Genomic DNA, 22,965 nt, shown 5'->3' with positions numbered 1-22,965 from the left:
CCTGGCTATTTTAATTTCATCATCTGCACTCTCAAAGCTGTTAGCTCCAGGAAGCAAGTTCCCATCTAAATAGCTTCCCCCTCAGCGTTTGAGAGTGGGAAGTGGAGAGATCTTTATCAGACCCATAGCAAGGAGGGGGGTTTGATTAGCTCCTCCATGGTCCAGATTCTACTCAACACTCCCTCCTAGTGTCTATATTTTAAATATTGCATATTAATTGCCTGTTTCATCTAGCTTAGCCCTAGAACCAGCCACTTTACAGGGAAGACGACATAAGATGAGCCTACTGGATCAGGCCAGTGGCCCATCTAGTCCAGTATCCTGTTCTCCCAGTGGCTGACCAGTTACCTGTAGGGAGCCCTCAAGAGGATTTGAGCACCAGAGCACTCTCCCCTCCTGTAGATTCCAGCAAGTGGTATTCTGCCTCCAGCTGGTCAAACACAGAAGCAGATAGGGTCTTCTCTTTTAAGAGTACTGTACCAGACACCTGTTCAGCTTACTTTTGCTATTTCTCAGTTGTTCACTATCATGCAGCTGCTGCTGCTGAAAAAGTCCTGTACCAGCTCTATATGAAGGACAGCAATGCCAGAGTGGTCTACCAGCCAGCAGGAAAGAATTTCAAGCAATTTTTTCTGAAATAAGACTTCTTAAATAGCAGCAATTTCATTCCAAGGCATTTACAACATGCTGCTATTTGACAGTTCTAGGACTGTGAGGTATTCACACTTGTATAGGAGGAATTTCTATGAAATCCAGGACACAAAGCCTTGAAACTGCAACCTTTTAGTGGTTTTGCTGGTAATGTGCTAATATCTGCTTTGCAGTGTAGGAAAAAATCTCAGCTTTGATTTCAAGTGAATACTGCTCAGTGGTGGGGAAGTAATGCCTCCCCACCCCCAATCCACCATGAATCTTGCCACTCTTCCCTTCTCCCATCTCTCCCCTCCCTCTTGAAAGCAGCAAAAAATTTTGTGCCATAGTATGAGAAAGTAGAAGTTAATGGCAGACAGAATATGGTCAGAAGGTGCATGATACAATACAACCTTGCTGAACCTTAGCAAGTCTGGGCATTGATAGTCCAGCTAGGAAGTCTGTGTACATTGCTTTGAATTATATGGAAGAAAGGCAGAGTGTAAACAAAACATTTAAGCTGCTACAATGCAAAGCTGGACCACTCTTTATTTTCACTATCGCCTTGCGTTGAAAGAGGCAAAAAGGCATCTTGAGCTTGCACAAGCATCTCCTAAGTTTGCAGACGGTGGCTTTGGGAATATACATACACCTTGCTCCTGCAGTAGTGGTGGTGGACTTTGGGCTCTCAAATTTCAGCGGCACCCTGTGCAACACTAAAATTCTGCGCCCCACCTCTCATATTCTGTTCTACATCGTTGCTGTGGCACCCAATACAGATGAACCAGCTGAAGTACCCTAAACCTGCCTCTGGCTGCAATGTAATATAGCCTTGGATGTGACGGGAGTTTTTTTCCTCTCAAAGATTAAATGAAACAATAACAGCCATTCTCAAATTTAAATGTTTATTGCAGGGAAGAGAAAGCCTGCTTGAGACAAATTAAAAGAATGAAAAACACATTTGCGGCCCCATCCACTGGGGGGGGGGTGGGGGGTCCTGAAACACTGAAACTCAAAACAGGGAAGTTGGTTTTGGTCTCCTTAACAATCATTGCCCCGGAATAATTTCATTTTCTGGGCCCAAGGACAAACCCTGTAGAAGACTCACCTCTTAAGAGTCTCCTTGCAGTTTCACCAAGTACAAATGGACATAACTGCACAGGAGCAGCTGCTTTCTGTTGGGGCCTGTGTAGCCCAACTAGTACGACTAACTTACATGGAGAGGCAGGCTTTTCAGAGCGTCTGGACCAGCCTTGTATTTCCCCCCCAACATGTAGAGACAATGAAGCAGAGGGTGTGGTTCTACCCACAAATCAATTAAGATGCACTCAAGGTCATCGGGGCAACTGTCTAGTCAAAAGGGATAGGGAAATTAAAAACTTTTAACAAGGGAGGTAGTTGAATGTGACACACAGTTATGGCAGGAAATGAACTACTGATGTAAGCTTTGCTTCTGAACCTGGCCTCATAAGACAATCCACGTGTAACGCTCGTTGTCGGCAAGGAATTTCAAGGAGCAGCCTGCAGGGGGAAGGAGGAAGACATTAAATTAGCTACACACTGATCTGGGCCAGGCAATCCACAAAAGGGCACGAGTGTTCCAAGAATCCACCACATTACAATTTAGGAAGGAGGCACAGGAAGAAGCTGAAACTTAGAAGTTAGCCCTGAGCAACAGCAAGGGCGAGAATGAGTCCTTCTTTGTCCTAGAAAAAATACATGCGTTCCTCCATCATCTAACACCAGAAAAATGCTAAGATAATGTGCTGTTGTCCTCCTGACGGGCACAGAAACCATCAGATGGCTCCCTGGTTTGAAGTAGGCTTCTTGCCTCAACAATAACCAGTCAACGATGACCACTATGCCTTGAGGAAGGCACCAAGGAGCCTCCTGGAAAGTGCTGAGTTACCTTTATGAAGGGCCTCGTTAGTCATCCTGTTGACATAACGACCACTGCTCTCTGGCACCAGCCATTTCATTACCATGTCCACACAGCTTTTCCGGTAGGAGCTCCACACACTGCCACTAAGGGAGGAAAGATGGGGTTCTATCAGTATCCACAGTCTGCAAACAGGTCTCCAACAAAGTACTAAGGAGGAAATCACAGTTTCTTTCCCCATCTTGGTATCATTAATCCACAACAGACTGAGGCTTCGTGAAATGTCTACTCATTCGCGACTATAAACACCCTTCAGCTGTGGAAACGGTTTTAGGTGAAGCAGTATGGGTACAGGTGTCAGTTGGCTTTAGCAAGCTCCTTAATTATTTTATTTATTTATAAAAATAGAGACTGCTATTTCATAAAAAATAACTAAGCGGATGACAACAAAAATACAGGGGGTGGAACTGTACTCAATACAGGCCCATAAATGGATGCAGTTTTACATGAAGAGTACGAGAGTGTTCAAAAGATATTTTGGTACGATGTTCATAATACTGAATATATACCCAGTCACTGGGCACCTCTGGTAACAAGTCAATTAGCTGTCCGAGATGGATTTCCCTTATGACACATCACACAATGTCTTACCTGGTCTGCCCTTTGACTTCTGTGAGGTCTCCCACACTGACTGTGACAAAGATGCCAGTGTTCAGATCCCATGCAACTTTGAGACTAGTGTGATACGTCTTTGGCCTGTGAAAAGCAGAAAAGGGCAATTTAGACAAGCAGCTGTGAACACCAAAAAGCAACAGCCTCTTCCCAACCTCACAACGACATACCTTGTAAATTACTCCAAGATTAATCTCAGCAACTGATGAACCTCCACCAGCCTATGCCCAGGTGTTGGCTCCAGGAAGAGAACTTGATACTCAGAACCACAGCTGAAAGTAATTTGCTCTCAATATATATCCTCCACAGATGCTATTTTCACATACTAGTTATTACCCAAGTATTTGCCCAAGTACTGAGATTGGTATTTTGCATCTGATTTCATTACCTGAGAGTAAATACTGGAAAACATTTGCTACCTGGGTGGTTTTGACTATTTGACAAATGTCATTAATGTTACTATTTGCAGTATTGGGCAATATTTTGACAAATCATGAGACAACATTTGTCACATCAGAAATAAAAAGTTGCTGAGGAGGTAAAATTTCATTAAAATCTGATTTCTCCCCCCCCCCCAAACACAAAATGAGGTTCTGCAAAAAATTCATTTAGCTCCATCCAAATCGAGACCAAAATGCAAAAGTGAGCTAGCAAAACTGGCAAAGTGTATGACTTTTAAGCCCTATATATTAGTGCTTATTCTGCTTCCTTCTACTCTAGTAAATCACTCCAAAAGATTTCTCCCCCTACCAAAGTCCTTCTGTGTCAAAATCCTAATACAACAGAACTTCAAAGAGAGAAGATATTCAGAGGCCCAAGGTGGGCGTGACAGAGACTCACCTGAGCTGCCCCTCTTCATCAGGAGAAGGAAAGGCTAGGAGCAGGAGTCCAATATTGATAATAACTTGGTTGGTTTCTGGACACACCTAGGAAGGCAAAGTTGACAGCTGGTAAAAGCAAACTACCTGAACTGCACTGTACTCACAGCATGACCAGCAGGTCAGAATTGCTGGCCCAACATCTTTCAGAACAGACAACTTTTTGGGACAGTCATTTGGGACAGTCATTTGTTCCAGCGCCTTATGTTTTTATAGAGTTCTGCTATCTAACTATTGCTTTAAATCAGCAACCAGGTGAGCTTCAACATCACACTAAGGCAATGGTTCCATCAATGCAAGCATTTTAGCTTGCCAGATGGAACAATTCCACTTCTCCTCCCCCTGTGTGCTGTTCCAGGAGTTCCTGACCCACCCAGAGCCAATTGCAGGGGGCAAATGAGGGGGAGGGAAGCCCCACTGTGCAAGAAGCAACTTCTGCTGATGGGACTCAGCAGGTAAATTCTGCCCTTAATTTCTTGAGAGAATTAAGTGGGGACAAGGGCTACACTCTTCCTGGAAAAGCAATTAAGGTCTGAATTCACATTCCCTGGTGAACACAACACACACACACACAATTCCTTGGCTGGGCATAACCCAAGCTACACAGGCTCAAGAAACTGTGAGATACCGTGGGAGAAGGATTTCTCCCACCCCTTTCAATCATTGCCTGGGCCAGTCTTAGGATTGTGTTGCAGAGTACCACTTCCAATCTGGTGGATATGTCTCACAAGAAATGAGAGGTAAATAGCAGTAGCACGATAGATAGGTAAGATAAACTTTATTCGCATTAGCCAACAGCCATAGCAACATAAAACAAGCAATATATACAAATAAAAAAGACAGCAATGGGTAAAAAGGGCAATCAAATGGCCAAGATTATCGTTCAAGACAGGTAAAGGTAACGGGACCCCTGACCATTAGGTCCAGTCGTGGCTGACTCTGGGGTTGCGGCGCTCATCTCGCTTTACTGGCTGAGGGAGCCAGTGTACAGCTTCCGGCTCATGTCGCCAGCATGACTAAGCCACTTCTGGCGAACCAGAGCAGCGCACGGAAACACTGTTTACCTTCCCACTGGAGCGGTACCTATTTATCTACTTGCACTTTGACGTGCTTTTGAACTGCTAGGTTGGCAGGAACAGGGACCGAGCAATGGGAGCTCACCCCGTCGCGGTGATTCAAACTGCCGACCTTCTGATCGGCAAGTCCTAGGCTCTGTGGTTTAACCCACAGCGTCACCCGCATCCCAGATAGTTCAGATAGTGGCCCTTAATTTCATTGCACCTTCGATAAACCTAGCAACCCTTGCTGTTGTCTGACAATTTTGATCTGATAAAAGAAAGAACAATGTGGCCTCAGATGGGTGGCCTGAGATGGTAAGAAAGAGTGGGGTAATGATCTCATTCCTCAGATCTTTATATAGGGGTCAGGACAGGAGAACATGAGCCACTGTTTCCAGATTACCATCTCCACAGGGGCAGAGTCATTTCTCAGTTGGAATCTTTTGGTATCTGCCCTCAAGCACGGCAGAAGGCTAGCAGTAGCAAGCTTTGCACCTTATAATCAGACACTAGGTATACAATTGGCCATCCCTGTCTTTAAAAAAGGAAGGATCCATATCAGCCACCTTTGGTGAGGTAGAAAAGAAGGTCTCCCGCTACCCCTTATTAGTCAAGGCTCCTGTACAAATTAGATATCATGCCTGAAAACAGGATGGGACACTCAAAGGCCCTATTGAGTTGGAAAATCCAGAGGTGCCATAAACAGGTGATGACATGTGCTGGCACTGAATTCACATGTACCAGCCTAAGTTACTTAGGCCACAGCATTTTAAGTATGGCTTGGCACTATTGGCCAACATATTGAGAGTTCTGGTTTTCAAACAATGACGCAACTGTGTTTCAGCCTCCCCTTCAGTCACAACTAACCAAAAAATTAAAGAAAGGACCCTTGCTCATTTTTACCCAAGATGGGAGTGGGGTTTGCTAGAGGGTATTACAAACAGGTAGGTCAATTGCCAAGGGCTCTTGCAATGTAGCAATAAATGTCAACTAGACATGCACTGGCTATTTTATTCATGTTGACATCTCTCTCATTTTAGCTTTAAAAGGATTTGATGTAGCTATCAAAAATTAATAAAAGAGGCAATAAATAAAGCCCTTCCTTGGAAATAAAGTCTGAAGATCAATGGCTGCAAGGATGCAAATTACCAAGGAGCAGCATAATTCCTCAATGGCCCAAACTGCACCCAAATGGGGCACCGTTACTGCGATAATACACCCAACATGGTCCTACCTCCAAAATGACGATGTCATAGTCACTGAAGGAGCAAAACTGCTTTGACCATGAGGCATCGTTCCGGATCACCTCGTTAATGACATACTCAAAATCTAAAGTCAGTTGCTCCACTGTTAAGTATTGGCCCTGGAAAGGCAAAGAAAGATGTGGATTTAAGAAAGGGGAATCATTTGCATTGCCAGCCCTGCACCAGAGCTACCTTGAGACAATTCTTAATTCTCAAACATTCACAGCATAAAAAATTACAATGTGCAAAACCCAACTGTGAATCTAAAATAACTTGAATCCTAACAAAGCTTGGCAGGGAAAGTCAAAATGGCCAAGAGCATCTTCCAGAGACTCATTTGAGGTGGAACCTGCTGCCCTTTTAGCGCTGGAGGGTAGTTGAGAGATGCAATTTTCATAAGTGACCTTCATGTTGCAGATGATGGATGAGCAGTTGGTTCAAGTGAGCCAGGATGAAGGCTGCCAACTTTCTGCTAGTGAGTTCTGTAGGCCAAGTGCACCAACACTAACAGTCAGAACAACATCTCAGCAGCAGAAAGCTCAGTAACTGTCATAGGACGAAGGCAGATTAGGACTAGAAATACTGCCAGTTAGAGAGAGGACATTTTGTAACCAAATAGATCACTCTTCTGTTGAGGGGGAAAGCTGATTCTGCTCCTCTAATAATCCTTTAAGCCAGCATCATATATTATGAGCATGTGGCTGCTGCTAACCTCCCTGCTCCCTGATGAGGCTCTAAGGCACAGCTGTAATATATTGCAAAAGCCAGCCGTGTGTAGCAAATCCATGTGGAAGCACCCCTTAGGGTGGCGTATTGCTGGTGTGATGGCCTTCCTACACTGTCTGGCCCATCAGTATGATATTCTACATGATTAGAAAAGAGAAGGTTCAGCCCTCTAGGGACTGTACCATTGCAGAATGTAGGTGGGGGAAGTCACATGTTTGAAAGTTCCTCAATGTCAAAATTCCCAGCCTGGGGACAATTAACACATTAGGAAGGATTCAGATCTTTCTCCACAACTTTCTAGTTTTTCCATATGCAAAGAGCTGGTACATACATGATTGCCATTCAATTATTTGCTCATTCCTCCATGTGCTCAGGTTTTTGGGATGCAGTCCCCAGAGGACTACACCACATACCTTTCTGAATGAGTTTCTTCTCTCGGTTTAAACATTTTGGGAGATGAACAGATTTGCACTGAAGGCTCTGGGTTGTATCCAATGCTAGTCCTATCTGGAACAGACCCACTGAAATAAGTGGACATGACTAGCTTAGATCAATGAACTTCAACAAATCTCTTCTTAATAGGACTAGCACTGAATACAACCCTCTCTTTAGTTACAAAACTACACTTTTTCTGGTTATACGAAGTAATCAGTATACACTTCTGTTTAGGAAGTAAGTGGTAATGGGAAACCTGCTTGAGTTTAAATTAATTGCTCTCAGTGACTTTAGGTCGCCTTGTTAATAGAAATAAATCAAGATGGTTCAGTTTAAGTGAACCAATCACAAGTCTAGGCTAGCTGCAAATCCAGTTTCTCTAATGATGCTGGGACCAGAAACTACCCTCACCTGACAGACAGCCTTCTCCTTCAGCAGCTTCAAATTTCTTCCTTGTAGGTCTGTCACAACAAATGGCAAGGAGATCTTATCATCCTCATATTCTGAAAGTAAACACAATGAGACGAAGGAGAGGGTAATCTCACACAGTCAAAAGAAATAGATGTCAGGATGAAGCACCTGTCCAAGAAGCTCAAATTTAGTGAGTGAGAAAGAAAGAGAGAGAGAGCGTGCATCAGGGGTCAAAAGAATCTTTGCTCCTGGAACAGGATGCTTCAAAAGGAAATTTTCATCTTCCCAACAATGCAAGGCTAAGGCTCTCCCCATTATATTAGCCTTCTTCACATTTTACAAGTATAAATAAATTTTATAAGTATAAATAAATTTATATTCTCAATTTGGAGACTGCCCTATCACTATAACTATACAGGTGGAAGTATGCAAAAATCAAAAGATAAGAAATTATTTCATGTGCTGTGCGGTGGGCAAGACTGAGAGACAACAATGTGCAAAACCTCCAAGCCAGATTTGTGACCTGAAAGGGAATTGAAACCCAGGTTTCCTCATATTGGTCCAATTACAGCAGCAAGGCACAGTGTCTTCCCCAAACCCCAGACTTTTTGTAGTCTAAAACTGAATCTGCTTCAACAGTCAGTAGAGCATGATATTCTTAATCTCAAGGGTCATGGGTTTGAGCAAAAGATTCCTGCATTGTAGGCAATTGGACTATATAACCCGTGTGGCCCCTTCCAACTCTACAATTCTACAGATTGTACAGATTCGTGGAAAGTGGATGATTCACAGAGGCACAACCATCCAAGAGGAAAAGATAAGGCATACTTAGTGTCTTAACACCCAAATGCTTTTAAATGTGGGCAATGGCAAGGGCATGTACACAACTCCCACGTCCAATTTCCTTGTACATGTAGCAAATCCTCCTTTAGTTTGCAAACCTCCTCATGCTGCAAGGGGTGGTCTGCAGGGGGCTTCTATGTTACTTCATCTGAGTGGGAGAAGAGCCCTCCACATGACTGGTCACCCTGATAAAGCAGGTTCCCAACTGTGCAAGGGAATTCACTCGAGTTCAAGTAAAATGAGTACAGCCCCCCTGAAGACTCCCCCCACCTCAACATGGGACAAGTTGAGGACTGAGCATGCAGAATGACGCACATGGGGACACTGCAGCAGGGCACACATGCACACCCCTGCATGTCAGATGTTTTGAACATTTGCCAAGTCTACAATTTCAGACATAAGGTCTACATTTTCCATGATCTGTCACCACAGCCAACTCAAGCACAAAGCCAAGAGCCCCAACATAGATAATCATGTTTCATTTGCCAAACCCTGCCACAAAACAGTCTACTTGCCGCAAGGTTTTCCTTGCATCATGTTCCCAACATCCCCCATTCTGTTTGGTTCAGAGAAGGGTGGGGAACCTCAGGCCCAAGGACAAAATGCTGCTATCCAGGCCTCTCTATCTGGCCCTCAGAACTTTCCCCAGGGTATATCCCCCTCCGCAGGCCATACCCCTCACTGCCCCTGCTTTGCACCAGACGTGTTTCTGCATGGCTAGAATGTGACTCTGCAAATGCCTATCTGGATAGCAGAGGCAGAGAGAGCGTGAGATGAATGTGTACAGAAACCAGCCTACTGTAAGGAGGTAAAATGAATCATTCTGCCTATATTTGCCTCTGGCCCCACCAACCTCTGGCATACGTGTCTTGGAAGATTCCCCAGAAAGGAACACAATCCTTGGGCTGAAATAGGTTTCCCAGTCTAGGGACCCAAACAATGCACACATGAAAACCAAGCAATCATGGTGAAATGCAGCATCCTAGTTTTGCCAGAAAGATGAGTTGTTGAGACCTGCAACCCTAAATCAGTCCAAGGGCATAAAATGAAGCAATAATGGAACCATCATTCAAAATGACTCAATGGATGGTAGGGCACCTAGTTTTCTGACTAAGCATGTTTCAAAATACATGCATGCAGAAGACAGGTCTGTCCCCCATTCATACTTTATGCAGACCTTCAGACTCTCAGTGAATAAATTCAGATGAACACCCTCTATCCACCACTGGAGTGGGGAGAAGCTGAGTAGGATGTCAGTGGTCAGTGCTGTGCTCAGCTCTTTGGACCTCCCTATGACCAATAAATTTTGCAAGATGTATACACAGCACCTCTGCCTAGCATACACAGATCACATAATTCAGCTTTCCTTGGCACAGTTTGATTTTCCTTTTCCTGTGAAGTACACACATTCCTTCCTTTACACATCTGTAAACATATTGCTTAACACTGAGACAGGATTAGGAAACTATCCCAAGGAAAAAACCCTACGTGCACACTCAGTATTCTCTTATTGAAGTCACATATTAATTATCAAATTTTTGTCAAATCCATTGCCCTTAAAGTGAAAATAAAAATTAGCCTCTTATACATGGACTTACTTCTCAAGAGCTTCAACAGCCACTTGCTATGTTTATGAACGAGTCACAATTAGGTCTATCAGCTACAGTACTAGCAGAATTGGCATTACAAGGCCCATTCAGCCTAGGACAACTAGGCTCCATGCCTCAGCATAGTTCCACCTCACTGCTTCACATTAATAGGAGACATGGAAACTTTTAAGTCCCTATGTTGTAGACAATATTTCCAGAAGAGAAGAGCAAAAAACTCTCATGCAGTCCTACTGCCAGGCCTGCCCCAAAACTGTTGGCTGAGTGTTCAGAAGGAGCCCACGAGATAAGGGCCAACACAAGAAAACTGCTGCTTGTAGCTATACAACGGGGACAGCATGGGAAACATTCCCCAGGCTGAAGAAAACAGCTTTTCCTTGTACATACAGGAAGTCAAACAAAAGCATGGGCCTGACACACTGTGCCTTCTAGGGAAGAGGATGCCTATCAAGAACTGGCACAGCTGCAGGCTTTGTTACTGAGCCTCTTTGCTCGTGCCTGCAGATCCAGATGCCAGAGATTCAAAACCCTGTAACCTGCTCCTTCCCCAAACACTGTGCTTAGTTTTAAAGGGAGACTTACCAACTTCTGTCTCAGAAGAATCACTGGGCTCCATAACATAACGCAGTTTAGTATAGTTCACGTAGCCTGGCTCTGTTGGCTGGTTTTCCAGTTCAGCACTGGCAGTGGGTGAATCTTTGGGAGATCCATCCACATCAGAGATGCTGTCTGTTCCAGGAGATGTGGAGCTACAAGTGCCACTGCCATGCAAGCAAGACCCCAATCTCTTCCCTAGATCCCAAGAGGCTGAACTGCCCTGGCCAAGGGCCCCATCAGAGTCAAGAAGGCACTGAAGCCCACTGCCTGCCTCCTCTTCCATCGGGGCAGTGCCTTTAGCTTCCTTGGCCCTCCGGAAGATGTCCGCAACAAACTCCTTTGCCATAGCTACAGCAGGGGAGACATGGTTTCCTGTGTCCTGCGGAGGCACGGCAAGGGGCTGCTGCAGTGCAGCTCCACCCTGACAGTAACAGTTATCTCTTTCTAGCCCTTCTTCCAAGCCCGCAGGGCACTGTGAGATGAGAGCTGTGTGGCTGACTTCAACAGGAGACCAGGGCTGACGACTCCTATCATAAAGGATTTGGCAAAAGTTGCTGTCATCTGAAAGAAGGTAGCGAAGGAAGGTTAGAAAATGCTGAATATATTGCAATTTCTGCACCCAATGCACCATTGTTTTCAATCACCAACAAAAGTAGTATGACTTCAAGATAGTCAGATATCAAGAACTGATTAAAATCTTAGATTCTGTTCCCTTTGGAAGGGGTAAGATGCAGTGATAAAATGTTTCAGGGGCACGGGAAAGTGTTGTTGCACTCAGGTTCTGCAATCAGGCTTCCAATGGGCATCTGGATGGCCACTCTGAGAACAGTGACGGATTAGATGGGCCATTGGCCCGACCCAGCAGACTCTTCTTATGTTTTTCTGCATGCTGTTTATATCAAAGCTCTCCTTGCTTCCCACAGACTGGCTGGATGTCATCCTGTCCACAAGCCTACCTCTTTTTCAGGCAGAATTCACATCTATGACAATGACTGGTTTAGTTCAGAAATGAGGCATATACATATTGCATAAACATGTATACATAAACTATATACGTATATAGTTTTAATTATATCAATCATTTTTTAAAATATCACTTTTTGTTTTTAGTGATTCTTGTTTTTAATCTGTAAGCTGCCTTGAGTTCCGTCAGGGAAAAAGGAGGTGGGAAATAAATAAATATATAATAAGAATAATAGTAAGCATTGGAGTTTTAATCCCTGGCACCTCCATATAAGGATTTGCAGGACAGATTAGTACTGGGAAAGATGGACCAAAGATGCAAGTGTCAATTGGGCAGTTCCTTATTGCAGCAGCACAGTCTTTCTAAAATTTAGTTTAGCGTGACAAATACTTCCCACTCCAAGATGGACAAATGTTGATAGAACCTTTCATTTGCACTGTGGGCAAGTAGCTCCAATATCCAAGAATTTGGTCAGTTGCCTGCCCTGGGTGGGGTTGCGCAGTCTCGCAGTCTGGGAGCGATTCTGGATCTATCTCTGTAGCTGGAGGCTCAGGTAGCCTATGAGGCTAGAAGTGCCTTTTCCCAACTGCAGCTAGTTCAACAGCTATGGTCGTTTCTGGACCAGGAAAGCGTTGCCACAGTAGTTCATGCATTTGTTAGTTCAAGACTGGATTAATGTAATGCGCTCTAAGTGAAGCTTCTCTGATGCTTGATCCAGAAGCTGCAGTTAGTGCAGAATGCTGCAACACAAGGTCATGTCAGCATAAAACACCTGTGCTCAGAGGTCTGCACTGGTTGCCTACTCACTACCAGGCCAAGTTCAAGGTGTTGCTATTAGTATAGAAAGCCTTTAACAACTTGGGACTAGTTTGCCTACATGATCACCTTGCTCCATGTGCCCACTTCAATTGGCGAAATTGGCACTACTACAGGTGCCACATAATACCTCTTCCACATCTGTAAGAACTTGATCATTTAGTATGGCACCACCTACACTTTGGAACGCCTTGCCTATTGATATGAAGCAGGCGCCTTTTACTGTAGTCTTTTCAGCGCCTGCTAAAAACATTCTTGTTCAGACAAGGCTACCCAGATGTTTAGAAAGTTCAGGTTATGTTAAAGTATGGTTGTAATTTTTTCTTGATTTTATTGTGTTACCTTTCTGTAAACTGCTTCGAGGGTTTTTTAAAGATATAATCAAGCAGTGTATAAACTTTATGAAATAAATAAAATATTCCAAGAGCCTATTCCTCTCACCTTCATTAACCTTTCCAGTCCACCCTTTCCTATACTTTCTCAGAAGTAGCACAAGGCAAAACACAGATCAGTGAAAGGGCTTTCTTTGCAATAGCAGTGTCTCTTTCACCATCCCAAGAAAGACTCACCTAGCACTGACTTTGTTATTTATCCAATGCCAGATAGGCCTTTTTTCATTTGCTCATGCTTTTCAGATGTTTGTCTGAAAACTGTATAAACTTAGAGCCAAGAGGGTAAAAACAATGTTCTGTCATTTTGTATTTTTAAACATCAATGCCTTTTTATTATTTTGTTTGCCATACTAAAAATCCTTGGGGTTGAAGGAAAATATAAAAATGCAGTAAGTTAGTTCACCTCAGTTTGAATTAGATTTTTAGGACTGAAGAATTCTTTTTGATACATAAAAAGTGGAAGCACTTTAATTTATTGCAATGGGGTATGTTCTCAGTGTTCCAAATGAAAGGAAGCTTCAACATATGAATGTTTTAACTGGGCAGTCCCCGTTCTAAAAAGCAACAGAGGCATGCGACACTTGAGGCTGTACATCTCAAAGCTCACCTTGCACAGACTCTCATCCAGAGGCTGAGAAGTGACACACAAACTTCCCCATACTCTCTTACCTGATGTGTGCACAGAAACAGCACAAGCTACCAGAGAATAGCTGGTATTAAGCAGCACCACTTGGTCCTTCTTAAGCTGGAATGCTGGCTGGAATGTGGGGAAAGGGTACACCACCTGGTACTTGGTGTGCAGCATGAACCCATGCTGCAAACATTTGGCGTTTGGATCACCTAGGGAGCATGTACAAAGGATCATCAGCACCAACTAATGGCAAGCTCTGAACATGCGGAAAAGTAAATAGTTGTTTTCTGAATTTCTAGAGAAGAACAATTGGCACCTCTTCAGAAAGAATATGAAACTATAACCTGAGCCTTGGAATTGGGATGGCTCTAAAACTAAACAAGTTCTTTATGGCTATAAACAAAAGTTTGATGGCCATAATTTTTCAATGTTTCACAGTGATTATTGGTTTCATAAAAAGGAACTTTTGGTGACTGCCACATTTTAATAACTGGAAATGCATGCAATATGAAAATATTTTAGGGAAATTACACTGAGCAGAAGTATTCTTTCTAATGATGTGAATCCTGTCATTTCCCCACACTGGATTACTGGTGCAATTATTACTGCTTTAGCTATCCTACTAAACATTTCAATCAGTCCCCTATTAATTTAGGGCACTTTGCCAGCAATAGGCCACTCACCTGGATGTGCAATGGCCATGTCCCTGCAGCTGGGACAGTGCACAAGAGGAGGCATAGCAACTGTACTAATGTAGATATCCCGATGGTTTTCATCACTCATCATCATGTTCATGAGCAGGCCATTGGCTGAACGGGTACTACCAGGAGAGAAGGGGCAATTTTCAGAGGAGGAAATTCATGTATCCATCCATCCATCCTTTGTTCAAGCTCTGAAGTGACCACACTGAATGACAGCAGTGCCCCACCATCACAACCAGGAGACTTTCCCTGCTCTAGGGATTGCACCAGCAACTTTTTACATGAAAAGTGTGTGCTCCACCACTAAGCTATGATCCTTTTCCATAGTCAGACTAACTCATTCAACAGCAAAGGAACAGCCTCTTAAACTGAATTCTTGCTGGCATCTGTTTTATCTGGAGCTCAAAGCTCTACTTAGAACAACATGGAAGTAAGAGACCCTTGGTTCAGAAAACGTAATAATGTATTGACAAACTCTGGAACTGACACAACCCTTTTGCTTGATTCAATGAATCAAAGTAAGGGGCCATGTCAGTTAAATAATTTGTAAAGACACCAATACCTTTCCTGATTTTTAGCATCCCTTAAAAGGCAGAATACAATAAGCAGTAATCCATAATGCCTCAAGCAAGTATAATGAGTTCCTGATTCTCATGGAAATGTGGGAAGTTCAACTGGCAGATATCGCACTCAATCTCAAAAGCAAGTTTCATTGAAAGAAACATACTTGAAACCAAAAACGATGACCTTGGAGGAGTCACTGGGCCATTCACATACAGTCAAGTAGAGGTCACTGTAGATTTCTTCATCTTGGAACAATCGAACCTGACGTACCTGAAGGAGCAGCAGGACACTTGGTAAAACTTCAGAAATCCCACCTGGGCCTCAGAAAAGAGACTTAGAAATAGATGACCCCCACGGAAAAAAGGAGGATACACTTAAAACCTGTATCCAACAAATTAGTCCCATTAGTACCCAACCAATTAATGGTTTGGAGCTGTGCAGTATTAATTCATGGAGGAAACAGTAAGCACCTTCTGTGATTAAACCTTAGTTCAAAAGGGTTTTCTAGATATGTGAAGATCGCTATTTTATACTCATATATAAACATAATTAATCCAGACTTAACATCGATTGATGCAGAACACCAGCATTGCCAAATTTGGTGCATTTCATAAGAACATAAGAGCTCTGCAGAACAGGAGGCCCATCTATTCTCAGTGGCCAACCACACATCATGTTATGCCATGGGGTTTGTTGGTTGGTTTTAAGCAAACTAAAAACTATGAGTTGTCCCACAGGTGATCAGACTCTGGCTTGCTTTGTGAAAACTTGCTTTGTTTCCCACCCCCTTCCTACTCTTCACTGCCTGCTTGATCCCTCTAGTACCTTTGTGGTACCCTAGTACTAGCATCACTGCAGGAGGTCACCAGCCTCCTTACCATTGGTCACCTAAGTGAATAAGGTGGCAGTGAGATCTACTCAAAAGTTATTCAGCTCATCTCTCTGGCACCCAAGCCATAACTGGCTTCCCACCCTTATCTGTAAAAGGAGACCTGCCCTTTGAAGCTGATAAGCTCCCTTCATCCTTTCCTTCCATCGCTCCACTGAGAAAGGAATTTCCCCCCAGAAGACTTTAGCCTCCACTTCACCCCACCTCCCCACAAAGCTTTGGGTGAAGGGAATTCTTTGGGAAATGTATTATTCTTTCTTTTGTTTAGTCCTTTTAGAAAGCCAACCAGGAAACCAAACTGCCTTTCTCTTTGCACCTCAACTCAACTTTTTGCCAATGGAGATGTTTTGATTCATAATCAAATTTATTGATTACAAAATCAGAATAAACAAAAGCAAGCAAACATCTATACAATTTAATACAAAAAGTGCGGAGAGGGGAGTAAAGGTAGTGTCAGAATGGGGCATGAGTTCAAAGGTTACTGGTGTTGTGAGCAAAGATGTACAGCAAAAATCAGAAGTAGCCTGAATCATGAGGAAAATAAGGGCAATGGTCCCAAATAAACTTAAATTAACATTACTGCAACACCAGGGTCTTCTAGACACATTCATGCTTTCATGCAATTTCTAGGGCAAGATTCAACTAACCCCTTGCATTAGCAGGAGGCAGTACAAAGATTTCTGCTGGTGCACTGGGCCTTTGAGCCCCTCTCCTCCCCCCATGCCATCTCCAAATCTGCTCCGGAGGGTTGAGGGAACCCCTGGAACAGATTTAGGGGTACGTGGAGTGGAGGAAAGCAGGGGGCAAAGTCCAAATACGTTTTATCCCTAAAATGGTCAAAGCAGGCTTCCAAGGGTGTCAGAGAGATGCTCTACCAGCCAGGTAACAAAAAATCTATTCACCACTGGAAGCTCTGCTAGTCGTGCAGAAGCAATGGTGCCAAAGTAATCAGTTTTATCTGCCTTTGCTGCCACATGCACTCTCCCTTGTTTTCTGTCAGATTCAAAGAGTTACAGCAGCTATGCTCTACTGCCAGCCCTCCTGAAGCAAGAGGAGCATCAGACAGAAAATTCCTCAGAGCATTCAGGAATCCATCAGATTCCATAAGTCTCCACAGACAGACTATCTCAATGCCCTCACCACTAATAGAGTGAAGTAGGTGCATTCAACCCAAAAGCAACCAGGGTACAACCCATCCATGACAACCAACTCACAATGGAGTATTACCAATCTGTTCTGTGGCAAAGACCAGGTCAAGGGTATATCTGGCCTCATGGGCTGGGCTAATGGTGTGCTGGGCAAATGATGCAACCCCATGATTGTCCTGGTAACCATAAAGTCTAAGCTAGCCCATCTGAGACAGCCTCAGCATGGCCAATGAAGTCAGCCCAACTCATTAGTGCTTCTGGGCTTCTCACAAAACCTGGTTGGCCACTGTGAGAACAGAACACTGAACTGGATGGGCTATTATGCTCTTAAGTATATCTTCACAACTATAATTGGTCTAGGTTGATAAGAGAATACATGTGCCCCAGGAGTGCACAGAGGTTTTATGATCAGCATAAAAAATGGCATCCACTACCCCACAAAAAAGAAACTACATCCCTTGCCAAAAACAGATTACTAACACTTGTTTCTGTACCTATAAATTATCTGCAAAGTCTGTTAGCCAGATTGATAAATTTCAGCTTTTAGGTGCTTGGGTATCAAGAAGCAATCTGTATACCTGTGATAAGCAAGTACTGCAAGGGCAAATGTATTATTCTACACTGGCTTCAACAGATGTGTTAATCCTTCCTAGCAAACTGTCAGACAGGACACAATCACACATGAGAACTAAAGTTCACACGCTTTGCAAATCAGTGAACACCCAGCTCGGAGGCACCAAGTTGCCCCGAACATTGGAGGTGTGTGTCATGCGACATCACACACATCTCACGACACCGTGCAGCCTTCTGCAAGGCTGCACCAGCCCTTGCAGCATGGAGGGACTGGGCCCCCTTCAAACAAATATTGAGGGAGCCGAAGACACCTCGCCCCCTATAATTGGCGCGCCTGACCCAGCTATTTGATGGGATCCAACTTCAAGTATGGCCCAAAGATCATACGACTTCCTGCTGCCAAGGCAAAATACTCTCCCTGAATCCTGATTTCCCACTACCTGAAGTTTTCCAAGTGCCTTCCACAGTGTTCCACCAATAACAAGGCAAGTCGTGCTAATTCCCCAGTATAATTCCCCTAACTCACAACAAGGGGGAGATCTCAATTCCATACCCATCATATGCAGCTTGAACCATACCATTTTTAGTTTGCTGTGGACATTGAACTCCCACCAATAGAGATGGTAGATATAGAAGGAGAAATCATCATCACCACTGCTGCTGGTGTAGGACAAGACGTATCTCCCACACTTAGAGAAGCCAAGGAAAATGTGCCTGCAAAGAAAAATGCCAAATTAAGACTATCAGGTCCATGTGTAGAATGACCACCCATGCAGCTAAGGAATAGCCAGCACAATGACAGTTCATCACAGAATGAGGGACATAGTCTTACCCTGCACACAAGAAATGTTCATCAACAATGCTCTTCAGAGATACACAAACTCTTGGTGGTAGCTTACGGAAGAGGCGAGGTGAGAGCTGTCCACTGATCTGCAAGGGGTATCAAAGACAGTAAAGAAGGTTCTCTTAAAGATCTCAAGGCCATATCTAATGTACAAAGTACCACAAATGGTCAAAAGGGGGGGTGGGCCACATTAGAGTTACATGGGTGTTAATGGGGCTTAATCAGCGGCAGAAGCATCTGGTGCCATCTTTGTGGTCCTGACAAGTCACTGATTCTTGACAGAAATCAACTGCAAACCTTACATCACAGATGAGCCATACCTCTAGTTGCACATGAATATCACTGCCCCACTCAAGAATCAAGATGGCACAAATGAATAGGAATGAACTTAAAGTGGCCAACTTCTCACTTATACTCTTTGCTCTGGTGTGAACAAGGAGTGATAGCAGGTGCCAACGACCCAATAGCTGGCTTGCACTCAACATTAAACTATGGTTTAGTGTTAAATGCATAAGCTGGAATGAGACTCACACACTCTTCTCTTCCTTCTCTTTAGAAGACATAAGGAGGACGCAGCTAACACTTTGTTTCATTTCAAAGAACTCTGGGTTACATTATACAGTCGTACCTTGGGCCTTGGTTGCCGAACGCCTTGTGAGTCGAACGTTTTGGCTCCCAAACACCACAAACCCGGAAATGAGTGTTCCAGTTTGCAAACGTTCTTTGGAACCTGAACGTCCGGTGCGGCTTCCGAACGTTTTGGAAGTCAAATGGACTTCCGGAATGGATTCCGTTCGACTTCTGAGGTATGACTGTATATGATCCAAAAATTGTGGTTGAAGGAAGCCACCTTTTTAATCATAACCCATGCTTTGAAAATGGTTTGCTTACTTTAGAAAAGGGGGTGGGGAACTAAATTGAAAAAAGTAGCGTGGCTTCACACAGCACAATATGGCTTTACAGAAGACAGCAGCAATAGCAATAGATTGCTTTCATAAGCAATTTTACATGCTCACAGAGAATAGGTCTGACCAAATGCATTTAGCGACAATAAAAAGGAACCTCTGTGTACAGATGTAATATACATCTGATTAACAGGTGCTGAGGAAAACCTCCTGTTGTTACCCATCCTCTATATGCCCTGCCTGCAAGTTTTCCAGGAGCATCTGACTGCTGGATTAGAAGGCTTTTGGTTCAATCTAGCAAAGAAATTATGTTCTTTATTAGAAGGCTTCCCAAAAGACTGGCAAAGCAAAGGACAATAAAGCTTTGAAGTACTTCATCCAACAAGCCACAACATAAAAGATTAATAATAAATTATATCTGCAGAAGAGGAAAAATGGCTGGGAACAGATGATCTGTCCTCGGCTGTCCACTAACTATGAATCTGAATGCCACTGGTCTCTGCAACTCACAAAAAATATAAACCCCTCTATGATATTAATTTTACATCCTCCCCAATTTTATGTTCCTTCCATCACAATACTACTTCACATTCTCTCAATATGCTTGCTCTTTCCCTACACATGCGCCTGTAGATTACAACATCTTTGTCTTACCCAGAACCACACAACCAGTGTTAGAAACTGAGATATGAAAGCTAGGAACTAAAGGGCACCTTAAACCAAGGTTATGGGAGCAACAACGAAATGCCTAGGTGCGCTTTTTTTATAACAAGAATACAAAGCTGAAAATCAATGAACTGCAGCTAAAATATTATATTCATTTTCCACATGGTCTAATCCTTCCTCCGCCCACCCCCCTAATATTCTCAAGAGGGTCTCTTCAGAGAGTAGCTGGAAGTGGGGAGGCAAAAACGGTCCTCCTTTCCTTCCACTCTGCAGTTTTAATCTGAAATCTTAGGTGCAGTACTGTGCCCAGAGCTCAGAAGCTGCTCATGCTAATGAAATTCCTTGTCGCAAAATGCGCCTAGAACAATGGGAGTTTCGAATATTGCACACAACCCAATGAGGTAAATCAGACAGACAGAAGAACGACCAGCCAAAGGTCACATGATTAGCTTGATGGTAAAGCAGGCCAACACAGCCAGAAATACCTCCATACACCATTCACCTCCACCAAACTATCCACTTTCATAGATAAATAATCTTTTGGTGGAAGAATTCTTAATGCTTTCATCACACACACAAAACTATTTATTTATTTCAATTATTTATATTCCACCTTACATACAAATTTGACAAGATGGCTTAAACGTAATATTAAACTGCATTTTTATAAATGAATGAATAAGGACCACAACATAACAAACAATGCATAAAAGTAATCAGGATCCTTCCCACAGGGCAGTTACTGGTAAAAAGGCCCTGAGGGGTAGGGATGGCCAGCTGTGAGGTGCTCCTTGCATGCATCCTCCTCTTTACTGGACTTGCTTCCACTGGAACAGTTGATAGCAGATGGGCCTGCGGAGTGAAGGGCAGTGGGAAGTCCAGCTACAGCAGACTCTGAGGTTTTGGTTTTTGTATTATTATTATTAGCTGCATGTGTTTCCCACCCCTCAAAGCAACGTTCCACCACCATCTTTCACAGACTCCTTGCACACCCCCAACCACAGGCAGCAGCTCATTCCCTCATCCTAGTCACTCCTCACCAGCCTCCCTAGTGTCACACAATCTTCTCCAGCACTTCCATCACAGTCTGCCATTCACTCTCCCAGTACACCTGTTTCTCCTCATGATACACACACCTATACCTACAGTATTAGCAATTCCAGCGGGGGGGGGGTGTATTGGTTTGTTGAAACAGAAAAGGCTAAAACTTGGTTAGCTTTCAAGGCTAAAACTTGGTTAGCTTTCAAGGATTTCAATACCCAATGCACAACTATGTGCAAGGTGTTTTCACATGGTTATAACCTACCTTATTCCCATCCCATCTCCATACATTTATCTTACATTTTTTTAAAAAATCTAATTTGTATCCCCAAATCCAATTCATACCCTCAAAAATGCACACCTTCCCCAATTTACATTGAACAAAGGCCTTCTTGGTGGTGGCTCCTCCCAGATAACTTTAGAACTCCCTCCCTGGAGAAGTGAAGACTGGCTCCCTCCTAGTATGTACTCTATGTGTTCTTTTTGTTTTTATGTTATGTTTATGATGTTACTCTTGAAAACCATAAAATACCTATTTCATTTTATTTTAAAATTGGCTCCCTCCGTATTGTCCTTCTGCTGGCAGGTGAAAAGGAAAATTATTCCAAAAAGCTTTTGGAGAACTGTCCATTTTTAATAAGGGGGTTGTTGCTGTGATTGTTGTTTTCATCTGTATGTTTAGACTAAACGTGTGTGTGTGTACACACACACATATATATTTGTAGTTTTTATTCTACTGATGTTTAATTGCTTTTTAATTATTATTCCCTATGTTCTCAGCCGAGTCCCTGTCAGGGAAAAAGGTGGGTTGTATATATAAATAGATACATTATAATGGTAATGGTAACAGTAGTAGTAGTAGCAGTAGTCATGCCACTCAAAACATTGCTGTTTAGACAAGCCTACCAGGTGAAAGCTGAGGTAATTTTAATCTGCTTTAGCATTTTAACTTTTGCATGCTTTAAAGTAGGCTTGTGAGGTGGTCGTCGTCCCCCCGACATTCATGTTTTATCTTCCTGCAAACTGCTCTGAGGTGCTTTTTTGTGGGTGGGGGGAAGCAATCAACCAAGCAAGCAGTGTGTACATTTTATTACATAAATAAATGAACATGCAGTATAGACATTTCCTGCCTTCAGCGCGGAAGGTCTCGGCCGCGGCACCAACACCGCCACACGCACCCGCCCGCCCGCCTTTCTTTCCGCCCCTCGCCCCGCAGCAGCCCTTAAGATTTCCTTTCCGTCGCCGCGGGGTCTTTTCCCCATCTCGACCCCACCGCTTCCCACACGCCGCCCGTCCTCCGCCTTCCACCTCCGGCGCTCAGGGCCAGGCCTCGGCCGCCCCGCCGCTTTCCTCACCTTGACGCGCTCGAGCTGCCTCACCACATGCTCCCGCCTCCCGCCGCGCCCGGACTCCGCCGAGCCCCGCTTGCCTCCGGACGCGCCGCCGCCCCGCTCCGATTTCGAGCTCGGCGCCATTTTCCTCCGCCGCCGCCGCCGCCGCCAGAGCAGCAGCAGCAACAGAAGCAGCCTCCCCCTCCCCCTCCCAACGAGCGTCCCGTTCGGAGCCCCGCCCATCGCCTTCTCCTCATTGGCCAGCCTCGCGCGCGAGGAGTCGCTTGCTCGCCGCGGCGCTCTGGCATTCTTATGCGCTCCTTTCTCGCTCTCCATTGGCAGCCGCCGCCGCCGATCATCTCCGCTGCCTGCCTCCAAATCCTGCAGCCGCGCGTGCTGAGCTTGCGATTGGTGGGGCCGCTTTTCAGTCTGGGAAATAGCTTTCAGTTGCCGCCGATGAGAAACGACGCGTGCCTTGATGCCCCGCCTTAACGGGGTTCTCAGTCCCGCCCCCAACGTA

At 44.1% G+C, this 22,965-nt stretch overlaps 1 protein-coding gene across 1 annotated transcript; it reads right to left on the bottom strand.

Moving 5' to 3' along the window:
• Positions 1-1,518: 1,518 nt before the first annotated feature.
• Positions 1,519-22,644, bottom strand: DCAF15 (DDB1 and CUL4 associated factor 15). The gene is made up of 13 exons (XM_082205431.1): positions 22,470-22,644; positions 18,491-18,588; positions 18,237-18,372; positions 15,212-15,318; positions 14,467-14,603; positions 13,822-13,992; positions 10,966-11,541; positions 7,934-8,025; positions 6,352-6,480; positions 4,022-4,107; positions 3,161-3,265; positions 2,540-2,655; positions 1,519-2,151 (listed from the first exon to the last, which is right to left on the bottom strand). Exons 1-13 carry the CDS (start codon positions 22,587-22,589, stop codon positions 2,096-2,098), a joined length of 1,929 nt encoding a protein of 642 aa, XP_082061557.1. The 5' UTR covers positions 22,590-22,644; the 3' UTR covers positions 1,519-2,095.
• Between the last annotated feature and the right edge of the window lie 321 nt (positions 22,645-22,965).

The sequence above is a fragment of the Podarcis vaucheri genome (genome assembly GCF_965113315.1).
Source record: "Podarcis vaucheri genome assembly, chromosome: 17".
NCBI lineage: Eukaryota > Metazoa > Chordata > Lepidosauria > Squamata > Lacertidae > Podarcis > Podarcis vaucheri.
This window is presented reverse-complemented; position numbering and strand designations above follow the sequence as displayed.